The 22,625-nt window shown below is 33.4% G+C and overlaps 3 protein-coding genes across 3 annotated transcripts; 2 read left to right on the top strand and 1 right to left on the bottom strand.

The window, feature by feature from the left end:
* The first annotated feature begins 358 nt into the window (after positions 1-358).
* On the top strand, positions 359-12,208 carry LOC130629284 (uncharacterized). Its single transcript, XM_057442430.1, has 2 exons — positions 359-1,492; positions 11,796-12,208. The coding sequence occupies exons 1-2, from the start codon at positions 366-368 to the stop codon at positions 11,830-11,832; spliced, it is 1,164 nt and encodes a 387-aa protein (XP_057298413.1). The 5' UTR covers positions 359-365; the 3' UTR covers positions 11,833-12,208.
* Positions 6,061-14,514, bottom strand: LOC130629279 (FAS-associated factor 2-like). The gene is made up of 14 exons (XM_057442426.1): positions 14,389-14,514; positions 12,957-13,025; positions 11,514-11,599; positions 11,356-11,428; positions 10,922-11,027; positions 10,676-10,705; positions 10,465-10,565; positions 9,862-9,947; positions 9,471-9,562; positions 9,288-9,377; positions 8,809-8,896; positions 7,806-7,977; positions 6,972-7,121; positions 6,061-6,265 (listed from the first exon to the last, which is right to left on the bottom strand). Exons 1-14 carry the CDS (start codon positions 14,461-14,463, stop codon positions 6,077-6,079), a joined length of 1,407 nt encoding a protein of 468 aa, XP_057298409.1. The 5' UTR covers positions 14,464-14,514; the 3' UTR covers positions 6,061-6,076.
* Positions 14,511-22,610, top strand: LOC130629285 (glutathione S-transferase theta-1-like). The gene is made up of 5 exons (XM_057442432.1): positions 14,511-14,681; positions 19,997-20,163; positions 20,630-20,828; positions 21,244-22,362; positions 22,463-22,610. The coding sequence occupies exons 1-4, from the start codon at positions 14,573-14,575 to the stop codon at positions 21,432-21,434; spliced, it is 666 nt and encodes a 221-aa protein (XP_057298415.1). The 5' UTR covers positions 14,511-14,572; the 3' UTR covers positions 21,435-22,362; positions 22,463-22,610.
* Positions 22,611-22,625: the final 15 nt, after the last annotated feature.

The raw sequence follows: 22,625 nt of genomic DNA on the forward strand, positions 1-22,625 counted from the left end.
TTACAAGTCTTGCTAACCAGATTATAAAGGATGGTGCTATTCCGAGTGAGTGGCAGTCGAGTGTAATAGTGAACTGTTTCAAGGGCAAGGGTGATGCATTAGAAAGGGGTAACTATAGAGGTTTGAAGTTGGTTGATCAAGTAATGAAAGTTATTGAAAGAGTGATTGATAAGTTACTTAGAGAAAGAATTGATATAGATAAGATGCAATTTGGTTTTGTTCCAGGGCGTGGCACAACAGATGCAATATTTTTGCTCAGATAGCTTCAGGAAAAGTATTTAGGAAAGAGAAAGAATCTCTATTTTGCCTTTGCAGATTTAGAGAAAGCTTTTGATAGAGTGCCACGTAAAGTTATTTGGTGGGCTATGAGAAAATTAGGTGTGGATGAGTGGCTAGTTACGATGGTTCAGTCTATGTACAGCAATGCTAGAAGTCGTGTCAGGATTAACGATTCACTTAGTGATGAATTTAGTGTAAATGTTGGTGTACATCAGGGTTCTGTACTTAGTCCTTTGTTGTTTATTCTAGTCTTAGAAGCGCTGTCGATGGAGTTCAGAACAGGTTGTCCATGGGAGTTATTGTATGCAGATGATTTGGTTCTCATAGCAGAGTCGATGGAAGAATTAGTTGAAAAGTTTGAGAAGTGGAAGAAAGGACTAGAAGAGAAAGGGCTGAAGGTAAACACAGCAAAGTCTAAAGTCATGATAAGTAGCATTGCAGCCAAGTGTGACCTTGTAGTTGGAAAGTGGCCTTGTGGAGTTTGCAGGAAAGAGGTTGGTAGTAACTCAATTTTTTGTCAGACTTGCAAGCATTGGGTACATAAGAAGTGCAGTAGTATTAGTGGAAGGTTAAGAGCTGACATACAGTTTGTATGCAAGCGTTGCAAAGGTGAGATTATAGAGAATGAAGTATTTCCAGCTTTAATGATTTACAACAGTGGCTCGTTAGAGATAGTTGAGAACTTCTGTTACTTAGGTGATATGTTGGGCAGTGAAGGGGGTATTGGTAGAAGTGTTACTTGCAGGATAGGTTCTGCTTGGAAAAAGTTCAGAGAGTTACTTCCTTTGTTGACTAGCAGAGTCCTGTCAATTGAGGTAAAAGGTAGGTTGTATGAGGCCTGTGTAAGAAGTGTTATGTTGTACGGTAGTGAGACATGGGCAGTGAAGCAGGAAGATCTTGACCGTTTAGAAAGGAATGATATGAGAATGGTTACGTGGATGTGTAACGCCAGTCTGAGAGACAGAAAGAGTTCAGATGATCTAAGAAGCAGGCTAAGTCTCCGTAGAATTAAAGATGTTATCCAGATAAGAAGATTGAACTGGCTGGGGCACTTGGAAAGAATGGAGGAGAATAATTGGGTAAGAAAGTGTAGAGACTTGATAGTTCCTGGGGCAAAGCCCAGAGGCAGACCAAGAAAGACTTGGCAGGAGGTTATAAGGACAGACTTAATACAGAGGAAGTTGAGTTTAGATCTAACACAGTCTAGATCAGATTGGAAGAGAGTCATTAATATACCCCATCCAACCCATGATAGCATGGAAATTGGACGTTAAGCTGAGAATGATGATGAATGATGATGTACCGTAGCTAGTTTTAAGGCTGTATTAGTAATAAATGCTTGGTTAAAGGTAATTTCATTTTATATTCAGATATTTAAAATTGTGTAGCTGCTTTGTGCATTATAAAGATATTGGCATTGGATTTTAAACTTGGATTATACTTACTTTAGAGAGAAACTTTTAATTTTGGAAATATCTTACTGGATTTGGATTTGGACTTGAACTTTGTTTTTGGATTTGTAAAGAAATGTTTAGGTTGTAATATTTGTGAAGATCTAGAGAGTTATAATCCATTGTCAAAATACTTGTCAAAACTCTACGCTATACGTTCCTAAAGTGAAACTAAGCTCGCAAAATAATCTGGCTTCTTCTCTATAATGGGTGTAAAAATTTTCAATACAGTGCCCATAGAGTCTCGGTGAACAGGTTCAGTCGCAGATTTTAGGAATAGAGTCATTAGTCATTTTAATTGCAAATAATTTTTATTATTTTGATATTTTTATAATTTTGTTTTTCGGTGATAATTACACTAATCTGTATGTTTGTCCCTTGATTCGTCTACTTAAACACTCCTATCTTTGAGTCTTTCAAGAGTGGTATTAGAAAGAATACCTGTTTTTCTTCCCTGCTTTCGCCATTGCCCTATAATTTTTTTGTACGCTTCCCTTATTGAAAAATATCAAAAAGGGAAAAATGATGAGATTAGTTTACTAGACTAAAGTGGCATTCGAGTTTTTGTTTTTCCATGTTATTTGTTGCAGTCACAATGTAAATTTTACATGATGTTTTGTTATATATACATCCTGACACAATTAAGCTGAAAGACTTTTTATTTGCGTATGATCATTATCATAAAAATTTGCCTAAACCTCTGCAAGGCATTTTTACTCTGGTTGCAAATACTCATACCCATAATACTAGAAATGCATCAAACAATAACCTAATACTTCCAAATGTTAGTACCACTCGGTATGGAATTTATAGTATAAAATATCAATCAATCCGTTGCTGGAATACAATTAATAACCAACACAGTGATAAAAAGCTGTCATCACTATCCAAAAACCAGTGCAAAAAAATAATTACAAATCAATTGTTAAGTAAATACTTATAAGGAATATATATAAACTAATAATTTATTTGCTACAATTAAATTTAAATTTAAGTTTAATTAGTTATTCATTTTTTGTATATATATAGCTATATTTTTTTATTTTTTTTAATTTTGTTTAATTTTTGTTTATCTTATTTTATTTATTGATTTTTTGTTTGTTTTTCTTGTGTTTTTTGTTTGTTTTGTCTTTGTCTTCTAATTTATTTCTACCACGTATATATATATATATGTCTATCTTATTTTTTTTGTTGACAGGGGGGCTAGTTCTTGATTAGATTTTTCTATTTGACTAGCTCTCCTGTTAGGTTAGATTATTGCATTATTTATACTCTAGACAATTTATTTTTTCTAAAAAGTTTATTTTTTGTAATCTAACTTAACAAAAAAATAAATGTATTTACTTACATATGTCTTCATCGGTTTCTTTATCAAGACACGCAATTTTAGCAGTAATTTATTACCAAAGTGTAAATCTTTATGATAAATAAATTACTCTGTGAAGTTGTAGGAGGCATAATTCGATAGTAAAAATATGTTTAAAGTTGATTAAATATCCACTTTAGCGTTAAATGATAATAGAACACACTCAGTATCCCTACGTCCTACATGTGTATTAAATTGCTATTTCTAATTCATTAATAGATCAAAGCTAAATAAATGTTGTCTGGTGTTATCCCATTACTTAGATAAAAACATTACACAGACCTAAACATGCTAAAAGTGTATACAAAATGCATTTCTTTTTGTGTGTTTTAAGGGAGTTTTCTACTACGGCATTGTGCCATTGGGCTTTAAAAATCCATAATGGCGCATAATCTCCGAAATAGTCTATTTTAAGGTGATTTTAGAACTCAAGCTAGTTCAAGAAAGTACACTTCACTTACAAAAACAGCCAGGCATAGTGATCAGCTAGCAGTTGTGCTAATAGTATAAAGACTTGTACAGGCAGATTTTGCTTGCATGTTGTCCAGCTTCCAGGTAGATATGTTCTGCCCGGATAAGGAACATTGGCCTGATTAAGTATGGCAGCTTGCCCCAGTTAAGAACAGGGCAGAAAATACATAATCAGGGCAACATTATCAGGACAGGGCAGCTTAGTACTCAAAAATATATTATTTGGCACTTATAAAAGGAACATAATCAGGGCAGGCCAGTTTATATACGACAGTCTAATATCATTTCTCATTTATTATAGAACGCACATAATCGGGGTGGGCCGACTTATGTATGACAGTCAAATATTATTCGAGACTTATAGAACAAATATAATCGGGGCCCACCGCTTTTATATCATTTGTCATCATTTGTTCTGACAAGCAAATAGCCCTGCTAGCAAAGTTGTTGTTGTTCTCAAATGAAACGAAATTTCGTGGCAAATACTAAATTTTGTAATTCGCAAGTTTAATAATTTTTCACCAAACTCAATTCCCGCAAAAAGAATAATTTAGGTTCCGTGAAATTTAATTACTTCAAAGTATATTATGTTGAAATGTATTTACTACAAGAGTAGTTTATATTAAGAATTACATCGATACTTTTTTCTTTCGCCATGTCTAGATTTTAGGGGTGTTCTATCTTCCAAAAAATGCTTAAGTCACAAAAGTTCGAAGAAAATGACAATCGCAGCCTGATGCGGTCAGCCATTATATCAGCGTTCATAATCCGGTCACCACGACATAACCAGTGAAAAAAAAAACATAATCAGACCATGCGTACATAATCCGGCTGTCCCGGTTGTAAACAGGCCGTTTTCGCAATCTGGGCAGAACAGATATATAACACTGTATTTTAATAATGGTTTTAAGAAAAATAGGTTTTAACACATCCTCCTCTTTAGCTATAGCTAGTTAGCTAGCAGCCTAAAACTGTTTTAAAGTATAAAAGTCATTTGTCAACAAAGGCACAATGCACTGGAAGAAAAATTAAGAAAAAACAGTTGACACCTGTTTTATTTTGGGTGGCTGCTAATTAAAAAAATACGCTATATAGCTATCTATACTGATTTTAATTCAATATGGGTGCGCATTATACGTCAATGATCTTTGAATCTGTCAAGGATAAGGACAAAACACAGCAGGTTGGAGGAAATAAAAGGCTAATGACACAAAACTGTCCCTAAAAACACAAATCACAATCATGAAAGATTAAAAGTACAAACTGTAAATGCCGATCCCGGTTTAAAGTACATTCCAGTTACATTGTTCCTTAGGAAGCTCTCACTCGCGATGCATAATTTTTATAGTTCGTGATTCACTTTCGCTTTCACATGGCAAGGTGGAGCGCAAAATGGTTGAAGATGTAAACCTCGTTCCCAGTCTTTTTAAAACATTAGCCGTGGCTACAGAACGACGGATTTATTAGTGCACTTGTGGTAATAATTAAATTTAATGTCAATTAATTTTGCTTCAGTGGTTATCAGGATCTACATTCTCTAAAGCACAAAAGACATCTTTTAATACGTGGAAGTTTAACCTCCTTCAAAACCAGTTGATGGATTTACTGACACTGATCTTCCTCTCAGGGATTGTTCACAAATGAAGTCAACCGTCATGCTGATCGAGGTTTATGCGCCGAAAACTATTTGATCCCTGGGGTGAAAGAAGGCAATATACACTGGGATCGGGGTTTGGAACCATCACAAAATTATCACAAACAACATAAATGTTATTTTGCATCTCTGCATGGTTTTCTTTGCATTTAATCTTAATTTCAGCCCAACTTTGTCCCAGCCAGAAAAACACTTCTCTGAGGAGGGTTTTTCTGGCTGGCTTCTTCACTAATATAGGAGGTGAAAAAGGTGGTAAGATAATTCCCAACCAAGTGTGAAAAAAAGATAGTGAAGAAATGTATCGGCTGCTACCGCCGCAAAGCGCCTAATTGCAAAAAAATTGTATTTTGTGTATGGCCGCTGAGGACAGAGGATGAAATGGAAAGAATTCATTTGAGATGATGCATAAATTTAAATTCACAAACAGTTCAAGGGGAGGATAAAAAATACCATTATTTAATATTGTATTGATCATAAATTTTAAAAATACATATCTTTAATATATAACCAAATTAATAAACTGCATATGAATGTCAAAAGAAAACGACATTCGACTTGGTTATATGACTTAAAACAAGAACTTCCCAACTTCGTTTCAATGTGTTTTGCCGCAAAGACGCCGCGTCAAAAAACCCATGCGAACGAAGTTAAGAACTTCATAATTTAACGAAAAAGTAAAATCCGAAAGAAATAGATATACGTCCTACAAATTAATAATAACTAGTTAAGATTTTGTAAGTTGCTGCATAGTGGATATTTTTCTGGAGCAAACTAGACTTTCGCAAAAAATAAATAAAAAATGGGCGTAGTCAAAAACGGCATTATCATAACAAAAAGAAGCATTCATGCAATAATTTATTCATCTTCATCTGAACTCTCGTCTAACAAACTTTGAACAAACATGGCGGATGAAGAAGCGATGCCGACATCTTGTAACGTTTTGCTTTCGTGATCTCTAATGTCAAATGTTTTTCGTGGAAAATTAGTATTCAGAAGAAATTCTGCAGGTGCATCATCATGCGACAGTACGAAATCATACAGAAGCTGTAAAAAATAGAATGTGAAACGTATAGATAAAGTTTTGACTTCTTGCTTTATGAAAAAAAAAACAAAGCTTCAAAAGGAAATCAAACACAATAGAAAACATAAAAGCACAACTATAAATACAGTAGCAGTGAAATTAAGATGAACTTGAGCTTCAACGGTGGAGTGCACTGCAAGGATGTTCCGAAATGACGTGTAACATGTTTTTCGAAAAAAAAAGGAGTGGAATCAGTTCACTATTTATAGCGAAACGGAATCATTCCGTTTCACAAATCGAATAGCTTCGAAACCGTGTGAACGCGAGGCCTGCCCGCAACAAAAATCATTTCGGAAAGACGTCTATTCGCAATGTGTGAACATAGTCTAAACTAGAAGTTGTTAGCCCGTAAAGAAATCTATCGTTTAGACATCAAAAAACATTACTGACTATGCGGGGACAACGGAATAAAGCTGCACACAACCATTTTGAATCTATTTTTTTTAGCAAAAACATCCTTGCTACTATTTCTACTAGACGTCGCTACACAGCTCTGAAGTCGGCAAATATGCTACATCTAAGCATTCACAAAGATATCAGAAAAACACCACGTACACTCGTGTTGAAATGTGAGTTGTTTCTCGTATGGGTAGCAGTCAGGGATACATTAAAACGCTAGAGATCTATTTCTCGTGGGTCACAATTAAAAACTGATAATAAACGTATTACCTGCAATTGGTTTGTCTTTAGAAAATATCGTTGAAGCTGGCGACCGTTCGGTAATTTAATTCGAATTTGCAAAGCACCATCCTCACTACTAGTTGGTTCTTCTAATAAAGCGAAGTGGTCTCTACATTTTTCTCTTCTCATAGCTAAATCCTAAGATGGGGAAAAAAGGTTTCAAAAGTAATCTCAAAAATAATGTTAGCTTAAACTTGCTTCGGCAATCCAGCTTTCAGTGCTACGCAAAACTGATATTGAAGTTGTAGGAAATCCACTTAGGGAAGAAAGAAAAGAAAAATATCGAACTTTTGATAACGTAAACAATGGCCCGTCCAAATACGAAAATTCTTTTTTAAGAATTTTGTTGATCCTTTCCCCTACTGCGTAGAACTTGAAAAGCTGATCAAAATAAGACGTAGCATCGATGTACTTTTGACGACCGGTAATCCGTTTAGAAAAGGGTCGCACGGCTTGGCTTTAGGAAACTGGAATAATTTTTGTCTCTAGTTGTCCTCGCAGGAGGAGATCTTAGAAGTTATTAGGTTCCAAAACAAATGTCATTGATGTTAATCTGTCTCATTCTTTATTGATTTATTGATTTTTTAAGTTAAAATACTGAAATACATTTGTTAAGAGTATAGTATATCACGTTGTAAGAATTACCAAAGAAATCATAGATTTTCTACAATATTTTCGTTTATTATATTTTCAAATAATTTTATGCGAAAAGAAGTTATGAGATTTTCCAAAATGTCGGCAACGTTAAGTAAAGATATATTTTGCTTCTCATTACATTAGAGCGTCCTGTTACGCGCATGCGCTAACAGCATAACAACGTACTTGTATTTTTTGAAGTTTTTCATTCTCCTTCTGACGCAGTAACTCTTCTTCTTTTCTCGCTTCTTCTAACAATCTTTTCTTTTCTTCTTCTTTCTGTTTATCTCTGGCTAATGATTCCAAATATGCAGCATCTTGTTCGCTTCGAAGCTCTTGCGTGATCGACCTTTCCCTCCTACAAAAAATATTGAATTTTTATGAAGCGAATTGTGATTGAGGAATTCTTTTCTTTTTTCGATTTTCAAGGTAAGCAAAAAAAAAAAAAAAGAAAGAAAAAATTACGCTTTTCCCGAATTGCACGTTTTTCAAAATTTTAGAGTTTTGATGTTTTGACTTTAAGATCATATTCAGCATCATTAAATTGGTGTGTGTATAAATTTTCAATATAATCCCACATGTGAAAATGCTGTTTTGGTGGTGTTAATGTTACGGTCAAAGTCTTCTTAATTTTCAACTTGTACTAATAAGCTTCAGAGTTCAATTAGTACAAAACTAAAAAACCTGTTTAACAGGTTGGTTGGTTGCTGTGTGAATTTGAAGATTTCACCTTTTATCAAGTGAGGATTTCAAAAATCACATTCATTTTGTTTAAAAAAGTCAAGAAATAGAAACAGTACATCAAATAAAACTAATTCAGGAAAAGTGTATTGTGATTGGGGAATTCTTTTTTAATTTTCCAGCGAAGCAAAAAAACAAACAAACAAAACAAACAAATAGGCGACAACATTAAAATGCTGTACGTACGTTTTAAGACAACTTTTCTTAAAACAACATCACGCATGTACAACAGTGCAAGTCTTAGCTGCGAAAGTGACTCATTTTTTCTGCAGTTTGTCCAAAGAGCACTTACCATAACCTCAGGATGATATTTTAAAATTAACCCTTGAAAATTATATGTTCAAGAGTACAGGTTTTTAATATCTTCATGTATTTCATCTCGGCTAATTAAAACCAGACTCTTCTGTAACCTTTTGAACATCAACAGATATGTATAAAAATTATTTACCTCTCAGCTCTTGCAGCCACTAAAGAAGCCTCGTTTTCATCTATGGCTTGAGCGCAAACAGCTATTATTTCGTCCACACCCAAAACACCTGAGCATAAACAATTGTAACGTGTTTAACAATAAGGTTATACCAACTTTCCTAATCATATTTTAAAACTTTAGGCTTGCTCACTTTGAACCCAGTAAGTAGTGGAATTAAATACCTTCCCTAGTTTACATTTTTAAGGCCCTACATTTAAAGTCCTTAAAGACAAACACAGAATGCCCTCCATTTTTACGTCTGTCCATCCTATCCCCGCTTATGACTGGCACTTTAAGACCAGCATTATTAATGAAATTTAGGACAGTGTTTACTTGTCCAGATGGTTCTGGTAAAATTTAGGACTGTTATGTTTATTAGCTGTGAAAACCTTTAGTTCTTAATAGCATTGAGAGCACGAAATTAACCCAATAAAACATCTCATTGTTACGATCCTTACCTTCAATTCTCCACACCACCGTCATCCTATTATCACGCAAACACACAATAGCAAGAAATGGATACGTTCTCTCACGCATTGCTCTTGAAACTATGATTAAAAATACCAGAACAAGATAACATGTTAACCTCAATATATTTCTATATAAAGACAAAAAATTAATGTTAGTAGGTACGACCATACCTCTATGTCCTTCATTAGAATTAACATCACACGCCCAAAACAGCATGTTACCATTGATATATTCTCTAAACCCAGGGTTTGATAACACTGTTCTGTAAAATAAAACAATAAATCATGCAGATGTTCTGCGAAATACTACAATGCATTAAAAAGACATTCCGTAAAACAAAAAAGTGCATCATGAAGATGTTCTGCAAAATAGTACAATGCATTATAAAGATGTTCTGCAAAGTAATACAATGCATTATAAAGATGTTCTGTAAAATAGTACAATGCATTATGAAGATGTTCCGTAAAACAATGCATGAAACATATGTTTTTCCATGTTAGTAAAAACTACATGTGGATCTACAGAAACACTTTAAACAAAAGTTTTGCAATGATGTTATACCTACAAAATTCAGGAGTACTTTGATGATCTTTACTATGTAAATATACCATTAAAAATTTTAATTCTTTTTTGGCATCGTTTAATACCTAAAAAAGGTCAATAAAGCATAAGTTTATTAGAATCAACAAATAGTTTCCAATTCATCAATTATATTGGCTGACAGGGGCCATACAAAACTTACAGAAAAAATACCCTCTCCTATTATAAAAAAAATCACCTTTTCTACCTATACTTGTCCTTTGAGCAATCGACTGGATTTTATGGTTTGCATTTTCATAAAAAACTTTGAAAATTTCATTTGATCAAGGTCAGAGAAACCCTAGTCAAGAAATTTATTGGATATATAGTATAAGAAAAGATAGGGAACGTTTTTAAAAAATATCAATCAAAAAACTATAGTAATGAAAATTTGTTTTTTGTGAGGTCCCTGTTATATGCAGAGTTCATGGGTGTGTATAATCAGTGTAATTGAATGAAAGTAAGTCAATTTGAGCCATGACATAAACAATATCAAAAGGACATGCTTCAAAAACAACCAGATGTATTTATGTACTAGTCGATAGCCCATGTATAAATCCAAAGCCGAATTAAAACTTATCTCACCTGACTATAACTTCCTAAATAAAAAGTTGGATGAGTTTTTCCATACAACTCTTCATATTCTTCTTTAAATTTGATAACATCGTCTACAGGTTTAGTTAGAGCTAAAAATAGAACGTAAGATGCATGCCCATTCTTTTAAATTTTCCAGTCAAATTGGTAACATTCTTAAGCCAGCCTGCTTGTCCATAATACTAACAAAGAAGCACTTTACCTCTGCCAAAATTTGGCCATATTATTCTCACTAGAAAAAGAAAATTTTATTTTTAAGTTAAATTTACATTCTTATCTTGCATGAAACAACAATATTAATTTTTTCATGTGAATTTAGCAAAACACAAAAATTATGAAAACGTTTGTGACCATAAAAGTTTTTAATCTAAAAACTTTGTTCTCATTTTTCAAAATTATGTTTAAGGATGTGCGTTGTCAAAAGAATAAGTTAGGAAAATTAACCTACCTACAAAAAATAAAAATTCAGTAAAACAATGATAACAAAAACAGTATCCAACATGCGCAACTCGAAGTGGAAAGAATGCAATGCTTCCTAGCCAATTCAACCAAGTCTGAAAGAAATAATAAAAACACTGTACCAACTTATTCGTTCTCCAATTGTGATAATTTTGAAAATGATAACGCATTGATGACATGTCAAGAGATGCTCTTAATAGTTCCATGATGGGAGAAGTATTACACACAACTACACTTGATAAACAGTTGTATTATTAATGATGGTATTCATAAATTAGTCAGTAAAGAAAGAGGATAAAACTTCTGATTGAATTTTACGAATACTTTTTTTGGAAAAACTGAATGATTTCTTTTAAACTTTTGTTATTGGTTTGTGAGAGTATGTATATTCTTTCACATAAATTCACATTTCCATAAACTCACATTCTGTCTGTGAACATCTACTGCTGAACGACCAGGAGAATAAGTTGGATGTGATGATGATGACGATTCTGGCCTGTAAAAGAAAAAAATTGCCCAGAACTTAAAATGTGTCAAAAATGCTGGTGAGAGATTTTTGCTCAAATTGAAACTGATCTTACCTATCCAGTGGATTGTCATGGTGTTCTATGTCATCATACGCTGATGGTAGTCCCTCATGCTCGTTGAATGCACTTTGAACAGCAGCCTGCAAAAATATACACAACAAAGCAATACTAACTCTGTTTTCTGTGATGTTTTCATTCCTTTCACACATTTCACGTCAGCAAAGTACAAGAACACTCTCAGTATTTAGTTTCTACGAATTAATTAGTTTTTTGACTTAAAGTAAGATCTAATATCATCATTCTCGGCTTAACGTCCGTTTTCCATGCTAGCATGGGTTGGACGGGGTATATTAATGACCCTCTTCCAATCTGATCTAGACTGTGTTAGATCTAAACTCAACTTCCTCTCTATCAAGTCTGTCCTTAAAACCTCCTGCCAAGTCTTTCTCGGTCTGCCTCTGGGCTTTGCCCCAAGAACTATCAAGTCTCTACACTTTCTTACCCAATTATCCTCCTCCATTCTTTCCAAGTGCCCCAGCCAATTCAATCTTCTTATCTGGATAACATTCTTAATTCTACAGAGACTTAGCCTGCTTCTTAGCTCATCTGAACTCTTTCTGTCTCTCAGACTGGCATTACACATCCACCTAACCATTCTCATATCATTCCTTTCTAAACGGTCAAGATCTTCCTGCTTCACTGCCCATGTCTCACTACCGTACAACATAACACTTCTTACACAGGCCTCATACAACCTACCTTTTACCTCAATTGACAGGACTCTGCTAGTCAATAAAGGAAGTAACTCTCTAAACTTTTTCCAAGCAGAACCTATCCTGCAAGTAACACTCTAATATATTTAGAACATATTTACACAAAAGGTAATGTTTAATAAAGAAAAGAGTTAATAAAGAAAGGTGTGCGCTAAAAAAGAGGCAGAATTTCTGCCTCTTTTTTTTAGGTACAGATAATTATCCCTGGTTGTGGAATAAAGAAAATTTGCACAAGCGAGATTAGAGTTTATGCGTGTGATTAACACTTAAAATTAGCACACTTAATTCCTTTTCAGGCATGTGTGGAGATGTGCGAGTGTGATAGCATGCGCTGGAATGACAAGACTGTTTATTATAATATTAATAATTGTTTCTAAGTATCTAATTTGTGATGTCATAATTCCATAGTCCTACACTTGCAAGCTAATAATAATTAATTTCAGAAGAATAGAGAGATTTCCTAGCCAACTTTTTAAATTAAATCAACTTATGCTTTTGTATCATGTAAGATTTAAATTCTTGGCTGGTAGCCTGATATCTTCTACAACTGTAGAAGATATCAGCCTACCAGCCAAGAATTATTACAGCTGCTTTATTATTACTGCTGTTCAACTGTACAACTGTTTTTGTAAATATTGGGAGAGCTGTTAATGAAGTTTGAAATATAAACTTGTTCCACACCAGATTTTCAAGCTCATAGAGTCTAAAATTATGCATTGCATACCTCCAAATTCCATTGATGCTTTTCTAGAATTTGTTGGCTTTGCTGTTCATCATAAGTTGGAACGATTTCCTACATACAAAGAAAGATAACCTCTAAATCTCTTGGACACTGGTCTAACAAATTCTAAGATTCTCTCTCTCTCTCCTCCAGAGCATTAGATATTATAGCTACAACCTGAAAATCAAATAAATCAGATCTTCAGGTGTCATTTAACATTTTGTCAATAAAATATGTAAAAACTGGAAGATGTGTTAATAATTTTTACTTTTATTGTCTGAAATTTCAAACAGGCGTAATTCGGGTCGGGCGTAATTTTCCCCGGGATTTTCAGTTTGGAGCAAGCAAATTCGTTCCCAGGGCCAAAACAGTATAGCGCCACTCTACATCATTTGTAGACCACTTTTTATCGCCCTGTAATCTGTCAGTAGCCACAGGAGTGCCCTAAGGGGTCGTCGACAAACAGTTTTGTCCCCGTTAACGGCAAATTGGCCGTTAGACTCAGACCCCCCTCCCTCCAGCGCATTAACTGCAAGCTCATTTACCCTACATTAGTTTTTGTCTCCGTTAACGGCAAATTTGCCCCCCTCCGCGCTTTACTGAACAATCTTTGTGGAGATTTAAACAAACACGAGATACATTTTTATAACAACTAATTCTAGATTATGGCGGATTTTTACTGTGGAAACATTTTCTAATTTGTTGAATTTTTTTAATTTTCCCTAAAAGAAACAAAATAGGTGAGAAAGTGAATATATTTTATATATATTCTTAACGGACAATGCATTACCCCCTCCCCCTCCTAACGTGCAACTTGCCGTTAATGGAGACGAAAACTGTTTGTCGACAGCCTCTAAAGGAATTAATTTTTACGGAAATTAATTTTTGTGAGTTTTTGTCAATTTTGCATAAATTAGTTTCAGCGAAAAAATATCTCGCAAAATTTTTCCGTTTTTTTTCTGATTTACCGACTCAGGTTTTTATTACCAAAAGTGAGTCAGTCGAAGGACGCTAACACAAAGTATTTTAAATGACAGCCTTAGATATTATGGCCAAACTCTTATAAAATTTAAAAATTTCCTATGTTATACAATTTTTGCTGATAAATTGAAATATGCCACTCATTTTCTTTTAAAGTTCCTTGTTTTCTTTTTCAAAATTTGATAATGTTAACCCGGATCCGAGAATATGATGTGGTAAAGTGTCATAGTATGGTATGGTGCGACAGCTATATACGAAATAAAAGCATTGGACTCGGTAGCGGTTACTAGGAATCCTAATTTTCCAAGAAGTGACGACCTCCTTCTTTTACATGGAGTGTGGTGTTGCGTTGAAAAAACGCCATTAACGGCATCAGCCAAAACAGCATTTTGCTGAATACATACATCAAAGCATATAAAAAAGAAATTTATCAAAATAAGTTCTTATAAAATACCTGAAATTGTAACAATACTTCTTGTTGACTTCCAGACTCGTTTGGCGCAGAGTCATCAACAGCTGCTGCCGCCATCTTTATTGACTTTTACTTTAAGGTTTTCGGTTATGGCATTTAGCTTTGTTTTTGTTGTTGTACGCAAGGTCCGCATAACATGGCGACAAGAAAACGAAACTGAAGCGCAATGTTAAAATTACATGCAGTAAGAATTTCTCCTTGTTGCAGAATAGTGTGGCTATACTGCCTGCAAAATAATCTACCCCTGGAAATCAATGATGTTGATATTTTTGGAGGTTAGTTTTTTAGATTGCATCAGTTAATGTATTTATTACATTTTTGCACAACGTTTCACTGGTTTAGCCACTTCTTTACTTTTACTTTTAATCACACAGAATCCCTAGCTAGTTAAGCCTGCTAATACACGAGTTGGCAGTTTCAGCTAACCATTGTTTAAATAAATTGTTCTTTTGTTACAACACTCTTATTGAGAATTGAAAAAAGAAAGTAAACTACTTTTATTAATAAAAAAATAATTGGGTAAGAAAGTGTAGAGACTTGATAAAGCTTGGCAAAGCTCAGAGGTAGACTTGAAGGGAGGTTATAAAGACAAGACTTAATGCAGATGAATTTGTGTTTAGTTCTAGCACAGTCTGGATCAGAATAAAAGAGAGGGTTATTAATATAGCTATAGCAATACTTGATAGCAATACTTCAGTTTTATCAAGTCGATTGTTCCACTATATCGTGGGTCAAGGACTTTCTATCAAACCGATTCCAACGCTGAAGTGATTAGTGGGGTTCCACAGGGATCTGTGCTAGGACCAATTTTGTTTGTTATTTACATCAATACCATAATACAGGAAGTTCAATACTCGGATATATTCTTATTTGCTGATGATAACAAATTATTCCATGAAATATTTATCGAGGCAGGACTGGAAATAAATAGTATAGTGCAGTGGTCTAATAATACCATGTTGAAATTTCATCCAGATAAATGGGTTGCAATGAGAATAACTACAAAAAATAGACTATCAAGACCACGCAATTACGTTATGAATGGTTACGATAAAGTACTTTTTAAAAGAATTTGTAACTTGGATTTGCAAAAGTTCTCATTCATGAATCGTGTAGTAACTTTATAGAATTCTTTACCTGAGGAAACAGTGTCATGTAACACAGTGAATCAATTTAAAACGAAGCTAGAAAAATTATGTTCTGATAAAGACCAGTTATATTATTATGATCTGGATATTACTAATTTCATATATTAGATAGGGAGGCGTGCCTTTGAAGAATATGAATAAGTTTCTTAATGCTTGACGTTTGTAGCATGTGTACAAAGTTTTTCTCAGTCATCTGCATATAGCAGTGTGTTTTCCTTATATATAGATTTGCTACTTTTTTGTCTGTTAATGATTGTTTGTGTTTGTTTGATTGTTTTGGGATTTTTTTTTTAATTGCCTTTTTTCAAATTTTATTTATAATCTAAAGCAAAGTTATATAAATATTTTACCAATTACATTTTACTATTTTTGAACATGTTCTTATCTATTTATTATGAGCTGACCCTGGAGGCTGTATTAACCTGAAATTATTGTCAGAATATACTATACTATATATATACCCTGTCCAACTCATGCTAGCAGATGAAAGGGACATAAATGATGATGATGACAAAGGCTCTGATCATAAGAAAAGTGAAATAATTATTGTGTGAAATATTTTGAAAAAAACCAATTCCTTCGCATATGTTTTAAGTAGGGTTACTGTCAATAACATACTAGATTTTCATGCCATTCGACTAATTATTACTTCAGAAAATGAGAAATATTCATAATGCCCATTGTCAAATCCTTATTAAAATTCACTCCGTTTACTTTGTTTTTCAATACAGAAAATGAGCAAATAACTTAAACTGTGAAGACGCGTATACCTTACACTTGTATACCAGACAATTGGAATATTATTTGTCTTCTAACTCGCAACAAGAAATGTGAATTTGACTTTTCCTACACCAGAAATATCTATGTGTATGCCACTTTGAAACACAACGTTTTAATGCTCTAGAAGTACCTGGCACAAGCACAATGTTACCTCTGCACTGGTCTTTTATTTGAATTTTTGCTTGCCTCAACCTCAAGGACTTTCTATCAAACCGATTCCAACGCTGAAGTGATTAGTGGGGTTCCACAGGGATCTGTGCTAGGACCAATTTTGTTTGTTATTTACATCAATACCATAATACAGGAAGTTCAATACTCGGATATATTCTTATTTGCTGATGATAACAAATTATTCCATGAAATATTTATCGAGGCAGGACTGGAAATAAATAGTATAGTGCAGTGGTCTAATAATACCATGTTGAAATTTCATCCAGATAAATGGGTTGCAATGAGAATAACTACAAAAAATAGACTATCAAGACCACGCAATTACGTTATGAATGGTTACGATAAAGTACTTTTTAAAAGAATTTGTAACTTGGATTTGCAAAAGTTCTCATTCATGAATCGTGTAGTAACTTTATAGAATTCTTTACCTGAGGAAACAGTGTCATGTAACACAGTGAATCAATTTAAAACGAAGCTAGAAAAATTATGTTCTGATAAAGACCAGTTATATTATTATGATCTGGATATTACTAATTTCATATATTAGATAGGGAGGCGTGCCTTTGAAGAATATGAATAAGTTTCTTAATGCTTGACGTTTGTAGCATGTGTACAAAGTTTTTCTCAGTCATCTGCATATAGCAGTGTGTTTTCCTTATATATAGATTTGCTACTTTTTTGTCTGTTAATGATTGTTTGTGTTTGTTTGATTGTTTTGGGATTTTTTTTTAATTGCCTTTTTTCAAATTTTATTTATAATCTAAAGCAAAGTTATATAAATATTTTACCAATTACATTTTACTATTTTTGAACATGTTCTTATCTATTTATTATGAGCTGACCCTGGAGGCTGTATTAACCTGAAATTATTGTCAGAATATACTATACTATATATATACCCTGTCCAACTCATGCTAGCAGATGAAAGGGACATAAATGATGATGATGACAAAGGCTCTGATCATAAGAAAAGTGAAATAATTATTGTGTGAAATATTTTGAAAAAAACCAATTCCTTCGCATATGTTTTAAGTAGGGTTACTGTCAATAACATACTAGATTTTCATGCCATTCGACTAATTATTACTTCAGAAAATGAGAAATATTCATAATGCCCATTGTCAAATCCTTATTAAAATTCACTCCGTTTACTTTGTTTTTCAATACAGAAAATGAGCAAATAACTTAAACTGTGAAGACGCGTATACCTTACACTTGTATACCAGACAATTGGAATATTATTTGTCTTCTAACTCGCAACAAGAAATGTGAATTTGACTTTTCCTACACCAGAAATATCTATGTGTATGCCACTTTGAAACACAACGTTTTAATGCTCTAGAAGTACCTGGCACAAGCACAATGTTACCTCTGCACTGGTCTTTTATTTGAATTTTTGCTTGCCAGCTTAGATAGATAGATTTGCATATTTTACATGGCTAGCCTCACAAATATCAAGGCATATACCCTGTCAATTATTTCTAAGAGGGACCATGGCTTAGATAGAGATTCCTAGAGTATTTAATGCACATTTTAAGCTACTAGTCGTTAGCCCGTGAAAAAATCCACGGGTTCGCCCGTCGCAGCTAAGCTACCATTTTGCCAGACAGACGGACAGACGTATACAGGCATTATAATATAGATGCAAGCCCAATAAGGTTCATGCTATACCAGGCAACTAACTGCAACATCCAATGGCTCACACAGTGTGCCATTTCCGCAATTTGGATTACCATGGGCTATGGTAACATTCACCAACCTATAATTAAACAGCGCCAAGGGGAATTAGCCATTAAGCTACGGGGCAACAAGTAAAATATTTACAAAACTAGGGAGACTATAGTAAAAAAAAAAAATTATTGTAATATATATGCAGCAGTATCTGCATTGCTTAGATTTATTTTTGGCCCTATTTCTGGACCTGTGGTCTCCAAACAACAACCAAAATACCAAAATGGGGATGAAATTTGCAGCGAAAAGAAGGATACATAGGAATATCTTTAAAGTTTTATTGTAGATTTTAATTTTTTTAACATATTCTAAAGTTTTTAATAAAAATAGTCAAATAAAAATGTTAGCCCAAGCCGAAACCAAACCATTGTGCTATCATGATGGAAAAACATGCTTTTTAGTTGTAGCAGCAATGTTGTACCCTGAATCTCTAAGTCAGAAAATATGTCGTTTTGTTAATTAACTATACAACATATGGGTCTGTATCCCAAAAGTCCGCACGGTATCATTAACCAATAGTTAAAGGTTTTTTGCATACAGTTAAGATTATTTTGATACAATTTGCTTATCAAAGATATTAATAATGAAATCACAAAACCACAAAACTAATAAACAAAATGTTGTTTAATTTTTTTAAAAAAATACTTTCTTTACAATTATTAATCTAGGTGTGGTTAAAAATTAGTGAAGCAAACACAATGACTTGAAAATTTGGTTAAAACAAGTTTTTTATAAAAAAAATGAACTTTGAGAGAATGTAAATTTAGTAAATGACATTTATTTGAATGACACTTATTTTTGCAACAATGTCATTTAATATATTTCGAGAAAAGCCCAAAAATTCTTTCAAAAATTTATTTCATTAAGGTAACATAATCTTCAGATTGATTAGGTTAATAGTAATATTGTACTCATGGCATCTCTAAAATACTATTTCTTGGATCATGTAGCTCAGAAGAGTAAGAAGGCACTTTCGATCCACACTCTTTTGATGTGGAAAGTGACTGTTTTATCGTTTTGTTTTTGTTTTGGGTTTTTTGAGTGGTGGAAGAGATAGGTACCTCTAACATATGTTCTAATAGTGAGTTTTTAAGTGATTTGATCACTTAAAAACTTACTATTTAAATATCTCGCCTCCCCCTCCCATTTTGCCTATGATGGTGGAACCATTCATGTTTAATTGTGCTTAATTATTTAAAATATTAAGGCATAAACTCTATGTGACTCACGAAAAACATGTTTTAAATACGTACATACGTCAAAAACAAAAATTTTTGGACGGAAAAACTTTTGGAAAGTCCGAAATTTATGTCTGCCGAAAGTTTTTTTATCTGAAAATTTTAGTTTTTCTAATTTTCTTAAAAAAGGACCAGTGCATAGGAATTAAATATAGGGCAAACAGAAAGTCAAGAAAAACTGCAGTTTTTGTACTTCTTATTTTCGTTATTTTTTACACTTGGCTAAGGCTCTATCTCTATAAAGTTGGATCCAGAAGACCCCTTTTTTAGATCTTGATTGAATATATGTATACTTTAAATGCTTACCCTTCTTTTTGTGTCATTTCCCGTAATCATTACTTTTGAAATTTGGCAAAATACTTTTAAAAGACTTACCCATACATTTTTTGACTTTATAAATCTTGTCCGAAAATGTTCCGCTTAATGTAAGTTTCAGACATGGACACGACCTGACCAAGCATGATAGTTATGGACATGTCAAAGAATGTAAAATTGTTCTTTAACTCTCTTTTGGTTACGTAGGTGAGCATAACACAAATGAGTTTCGTGAGTTGTCTCCACATGGTGAAATACCATTGCTGGTGGACGGAGAGGTGAAGATATATGGCGCTTGCGCTATTTTGTTCTACCTTGGTGAAAAATATACCAAATTTAACAGATTTGGGGAAAGCAATGCAGAAAAAGCTATGGTAAGCCTTTTTAATTTTTATACAAAATACTTTTTAAAAAGAACTTTATTGTCCTGGTATGATAGGTCCTCTCCAATGTAATATAGTTTTGTGGCCACCAGTTAATTCACGAACTGAAAGATTTAAAGCAGGAATGTGTAGCAGTTATTGATTTATTGATTTTATGGCTGCGGATACAACATCCATTATGCCGCATTTGTAGTACAGTAGCGTTTTCCATCACTTTTTTCTGGACGTTGTATTTGTTATTGTTTCGTATTTAATGCTGTTGTTGTTGTTCCTGTTGTTGTTGTTGTTGTTGTTATTGTTGTTTGCTGTGTATAAAGGTCTGCAGAAAGTGTACCTTGTGCATTCTAAACATGAACTAAAAAATACACATAAGCGAATTAGAGAAGATATTTTCTGTTTTGGATAAAGATAAAAAGATAATCTCTGAAGTTTTTATTGGAAGTTACCTTTTTTTCAGGTGAATTCCCTTTTAAGTTGGACATCTCTAGAGTTACACAGTACGGCCGGTCATCGTGTTGTTTACCCTCATTTCATGGAACAGTACCATCTAGAGGATGATGCAACGGAATCTTTGATTGAGAAAGGAACCATAGATTTAACAAGACATCTCGAAATGTTGGAAAATTTGTATCTATCAAAAACTAAGTATCTCACAGGTATTTAACTAACTTCAGTCCTTAAAATATTGTTTTCTTTTAAAAAAATATTTAATCCTGTCATGCACGTTTTCTAAATAAGAAGTCGATTTATAATAAAACTGATTTAATTTGTTTTTGGAACATAAAAACTTTAAGACTTTTGTTATAAGCTTTACAGAAAAAAAGTTACAAAACATATGTTTGTAGTACTTTTTCGAAAAAATATCTCAAAATACAACAAAAGGCATTCGTAATTCACATTTAATGCAGTTTTTATCAAAGAATTTACGTAATTTTACATAATTTTTCACGTACAAATATTTGGAACTAATATGCCACAACTTGGAAGACTTAAAAAGGTTTCTTATAAAAAACCGTGCATGTTTATTATATGTATTTTTGCTGACTGATAGAGAACTAACAATCATTTTAGGAGGTTTTCCCACGATAGCTGATTATTACGTTGCCACTGTGTTAGTTCAGCTTGAGTGGATCAACTTTGGTCTGGAGTTGTGGCCAAAAATATCTGCATGGTTGTCCATTTTAAAAGGAATGCAGCAATGGAAAGAAGTACATGAAAAGCATAGTGGATTTGTCGCAGAATTGCAAAAACACGATGTTTAGGTTGTTGTCTTGAAAATCAACTGGTTGTATATAAAGTCTGCTTTTACACGATCCGTAGATAAATTTAGGAATGTCTGTTTGTTGAATATAAAACCTGGTTCACACGTAATAAATGTTTAACTTTCCAGGTACTAAAAGGTCAATATTATCGTGTGGAAGTAACTTTTTGTTTTACTGAGAAGGTCATTTTAATTTGGAAAGTATCAAAATATATTTGAAACCAACTTTTCATTGAATTTCTTAACTGCCAGCTTTGAAAGGACATTCACTTCGTACAGAGTCTTAGAACTATTTAAAGCCACCTGGAAAATTTAGGAAATTCTGAATTGTTTTATGGTCAGGAAATTCAAATGATACCGCTCACTACCAGGGAGTCTTCTTAATTGTTTAAAAGTGTGGAAAATTTTACTAATTTTAAAGTTTAAAAATATTGACTACATCTAAAAATAAATGTGCTTTTTTTGCAAAGTTCAAGTGAAAGTCACTTTGTGCGGTTCTTTGTGAACTTTAAAAAATATATACAGAGAGTTTTTATTTATTGTTAGTAAACATTATATTTCTTATTGGGTTTGCATTTTACAATTTTTTGCATTTATTGTATAGTTAACTAGAGCATTAATATATCTAAAATGGATTTGTTATTATCAAATTTATGCATTTCTTCTCAATTGAAAATCATTTTCTCTTGTAAAACCTTTTGTCAATCTCTTTGTTGTCCACTAGACAGAAGATTTCTACTTTTGGCAGCGTAGTACAACAGCCAATCATAATCCTTCATTATTTCGCTCGGATAAATTCAATTGGTGAAGACAAATCCTAAACCACCGCTTGAATTTCTAAAGCCATGCAGAATAAAACAACTCTCTCGTGCCTGCCTTGAGGATTGGACAAAATGCTTCTCAAAAAAGTCTTCAAACTTTGTACTAAGGTAAGAAATAAGCAAGGCAAGCATTTGCCTCTTTTATCCTACTTCAAATAATAATGTAATGTCGATTACTTTGTAAATAAAAATTGATTTGATGACATAGGATATTAGCGAAGCGAAGATGTTCGAGGTACCTATCTCTTCCACCCACTCAACCAACCAGCCACTCACTCCACCACATATTCTACATACATGTCTGTCAAACTTTGGGTGAATTATTTGTAAGCTGGTTGTTGACTTTGTCTAACCTACCCCCCTGAGTGCAC

This window comes from Hydractinia symbiolongicarpus, chromosome 15, assembly GCF_029227915.1.
Source record: "Hydractinia symbiolongicarpus strain clone_291-10 chromosome 15, HSymV2.1, whole genome shotgun sequence".
Lineage (NCBI taxonomy): Eukaryota > Metazoa > Cnidaria > Hydrozoa > Anthoathecata > Hydractiniidae > Hydractinia > Hydractinia symbiolongicarpus.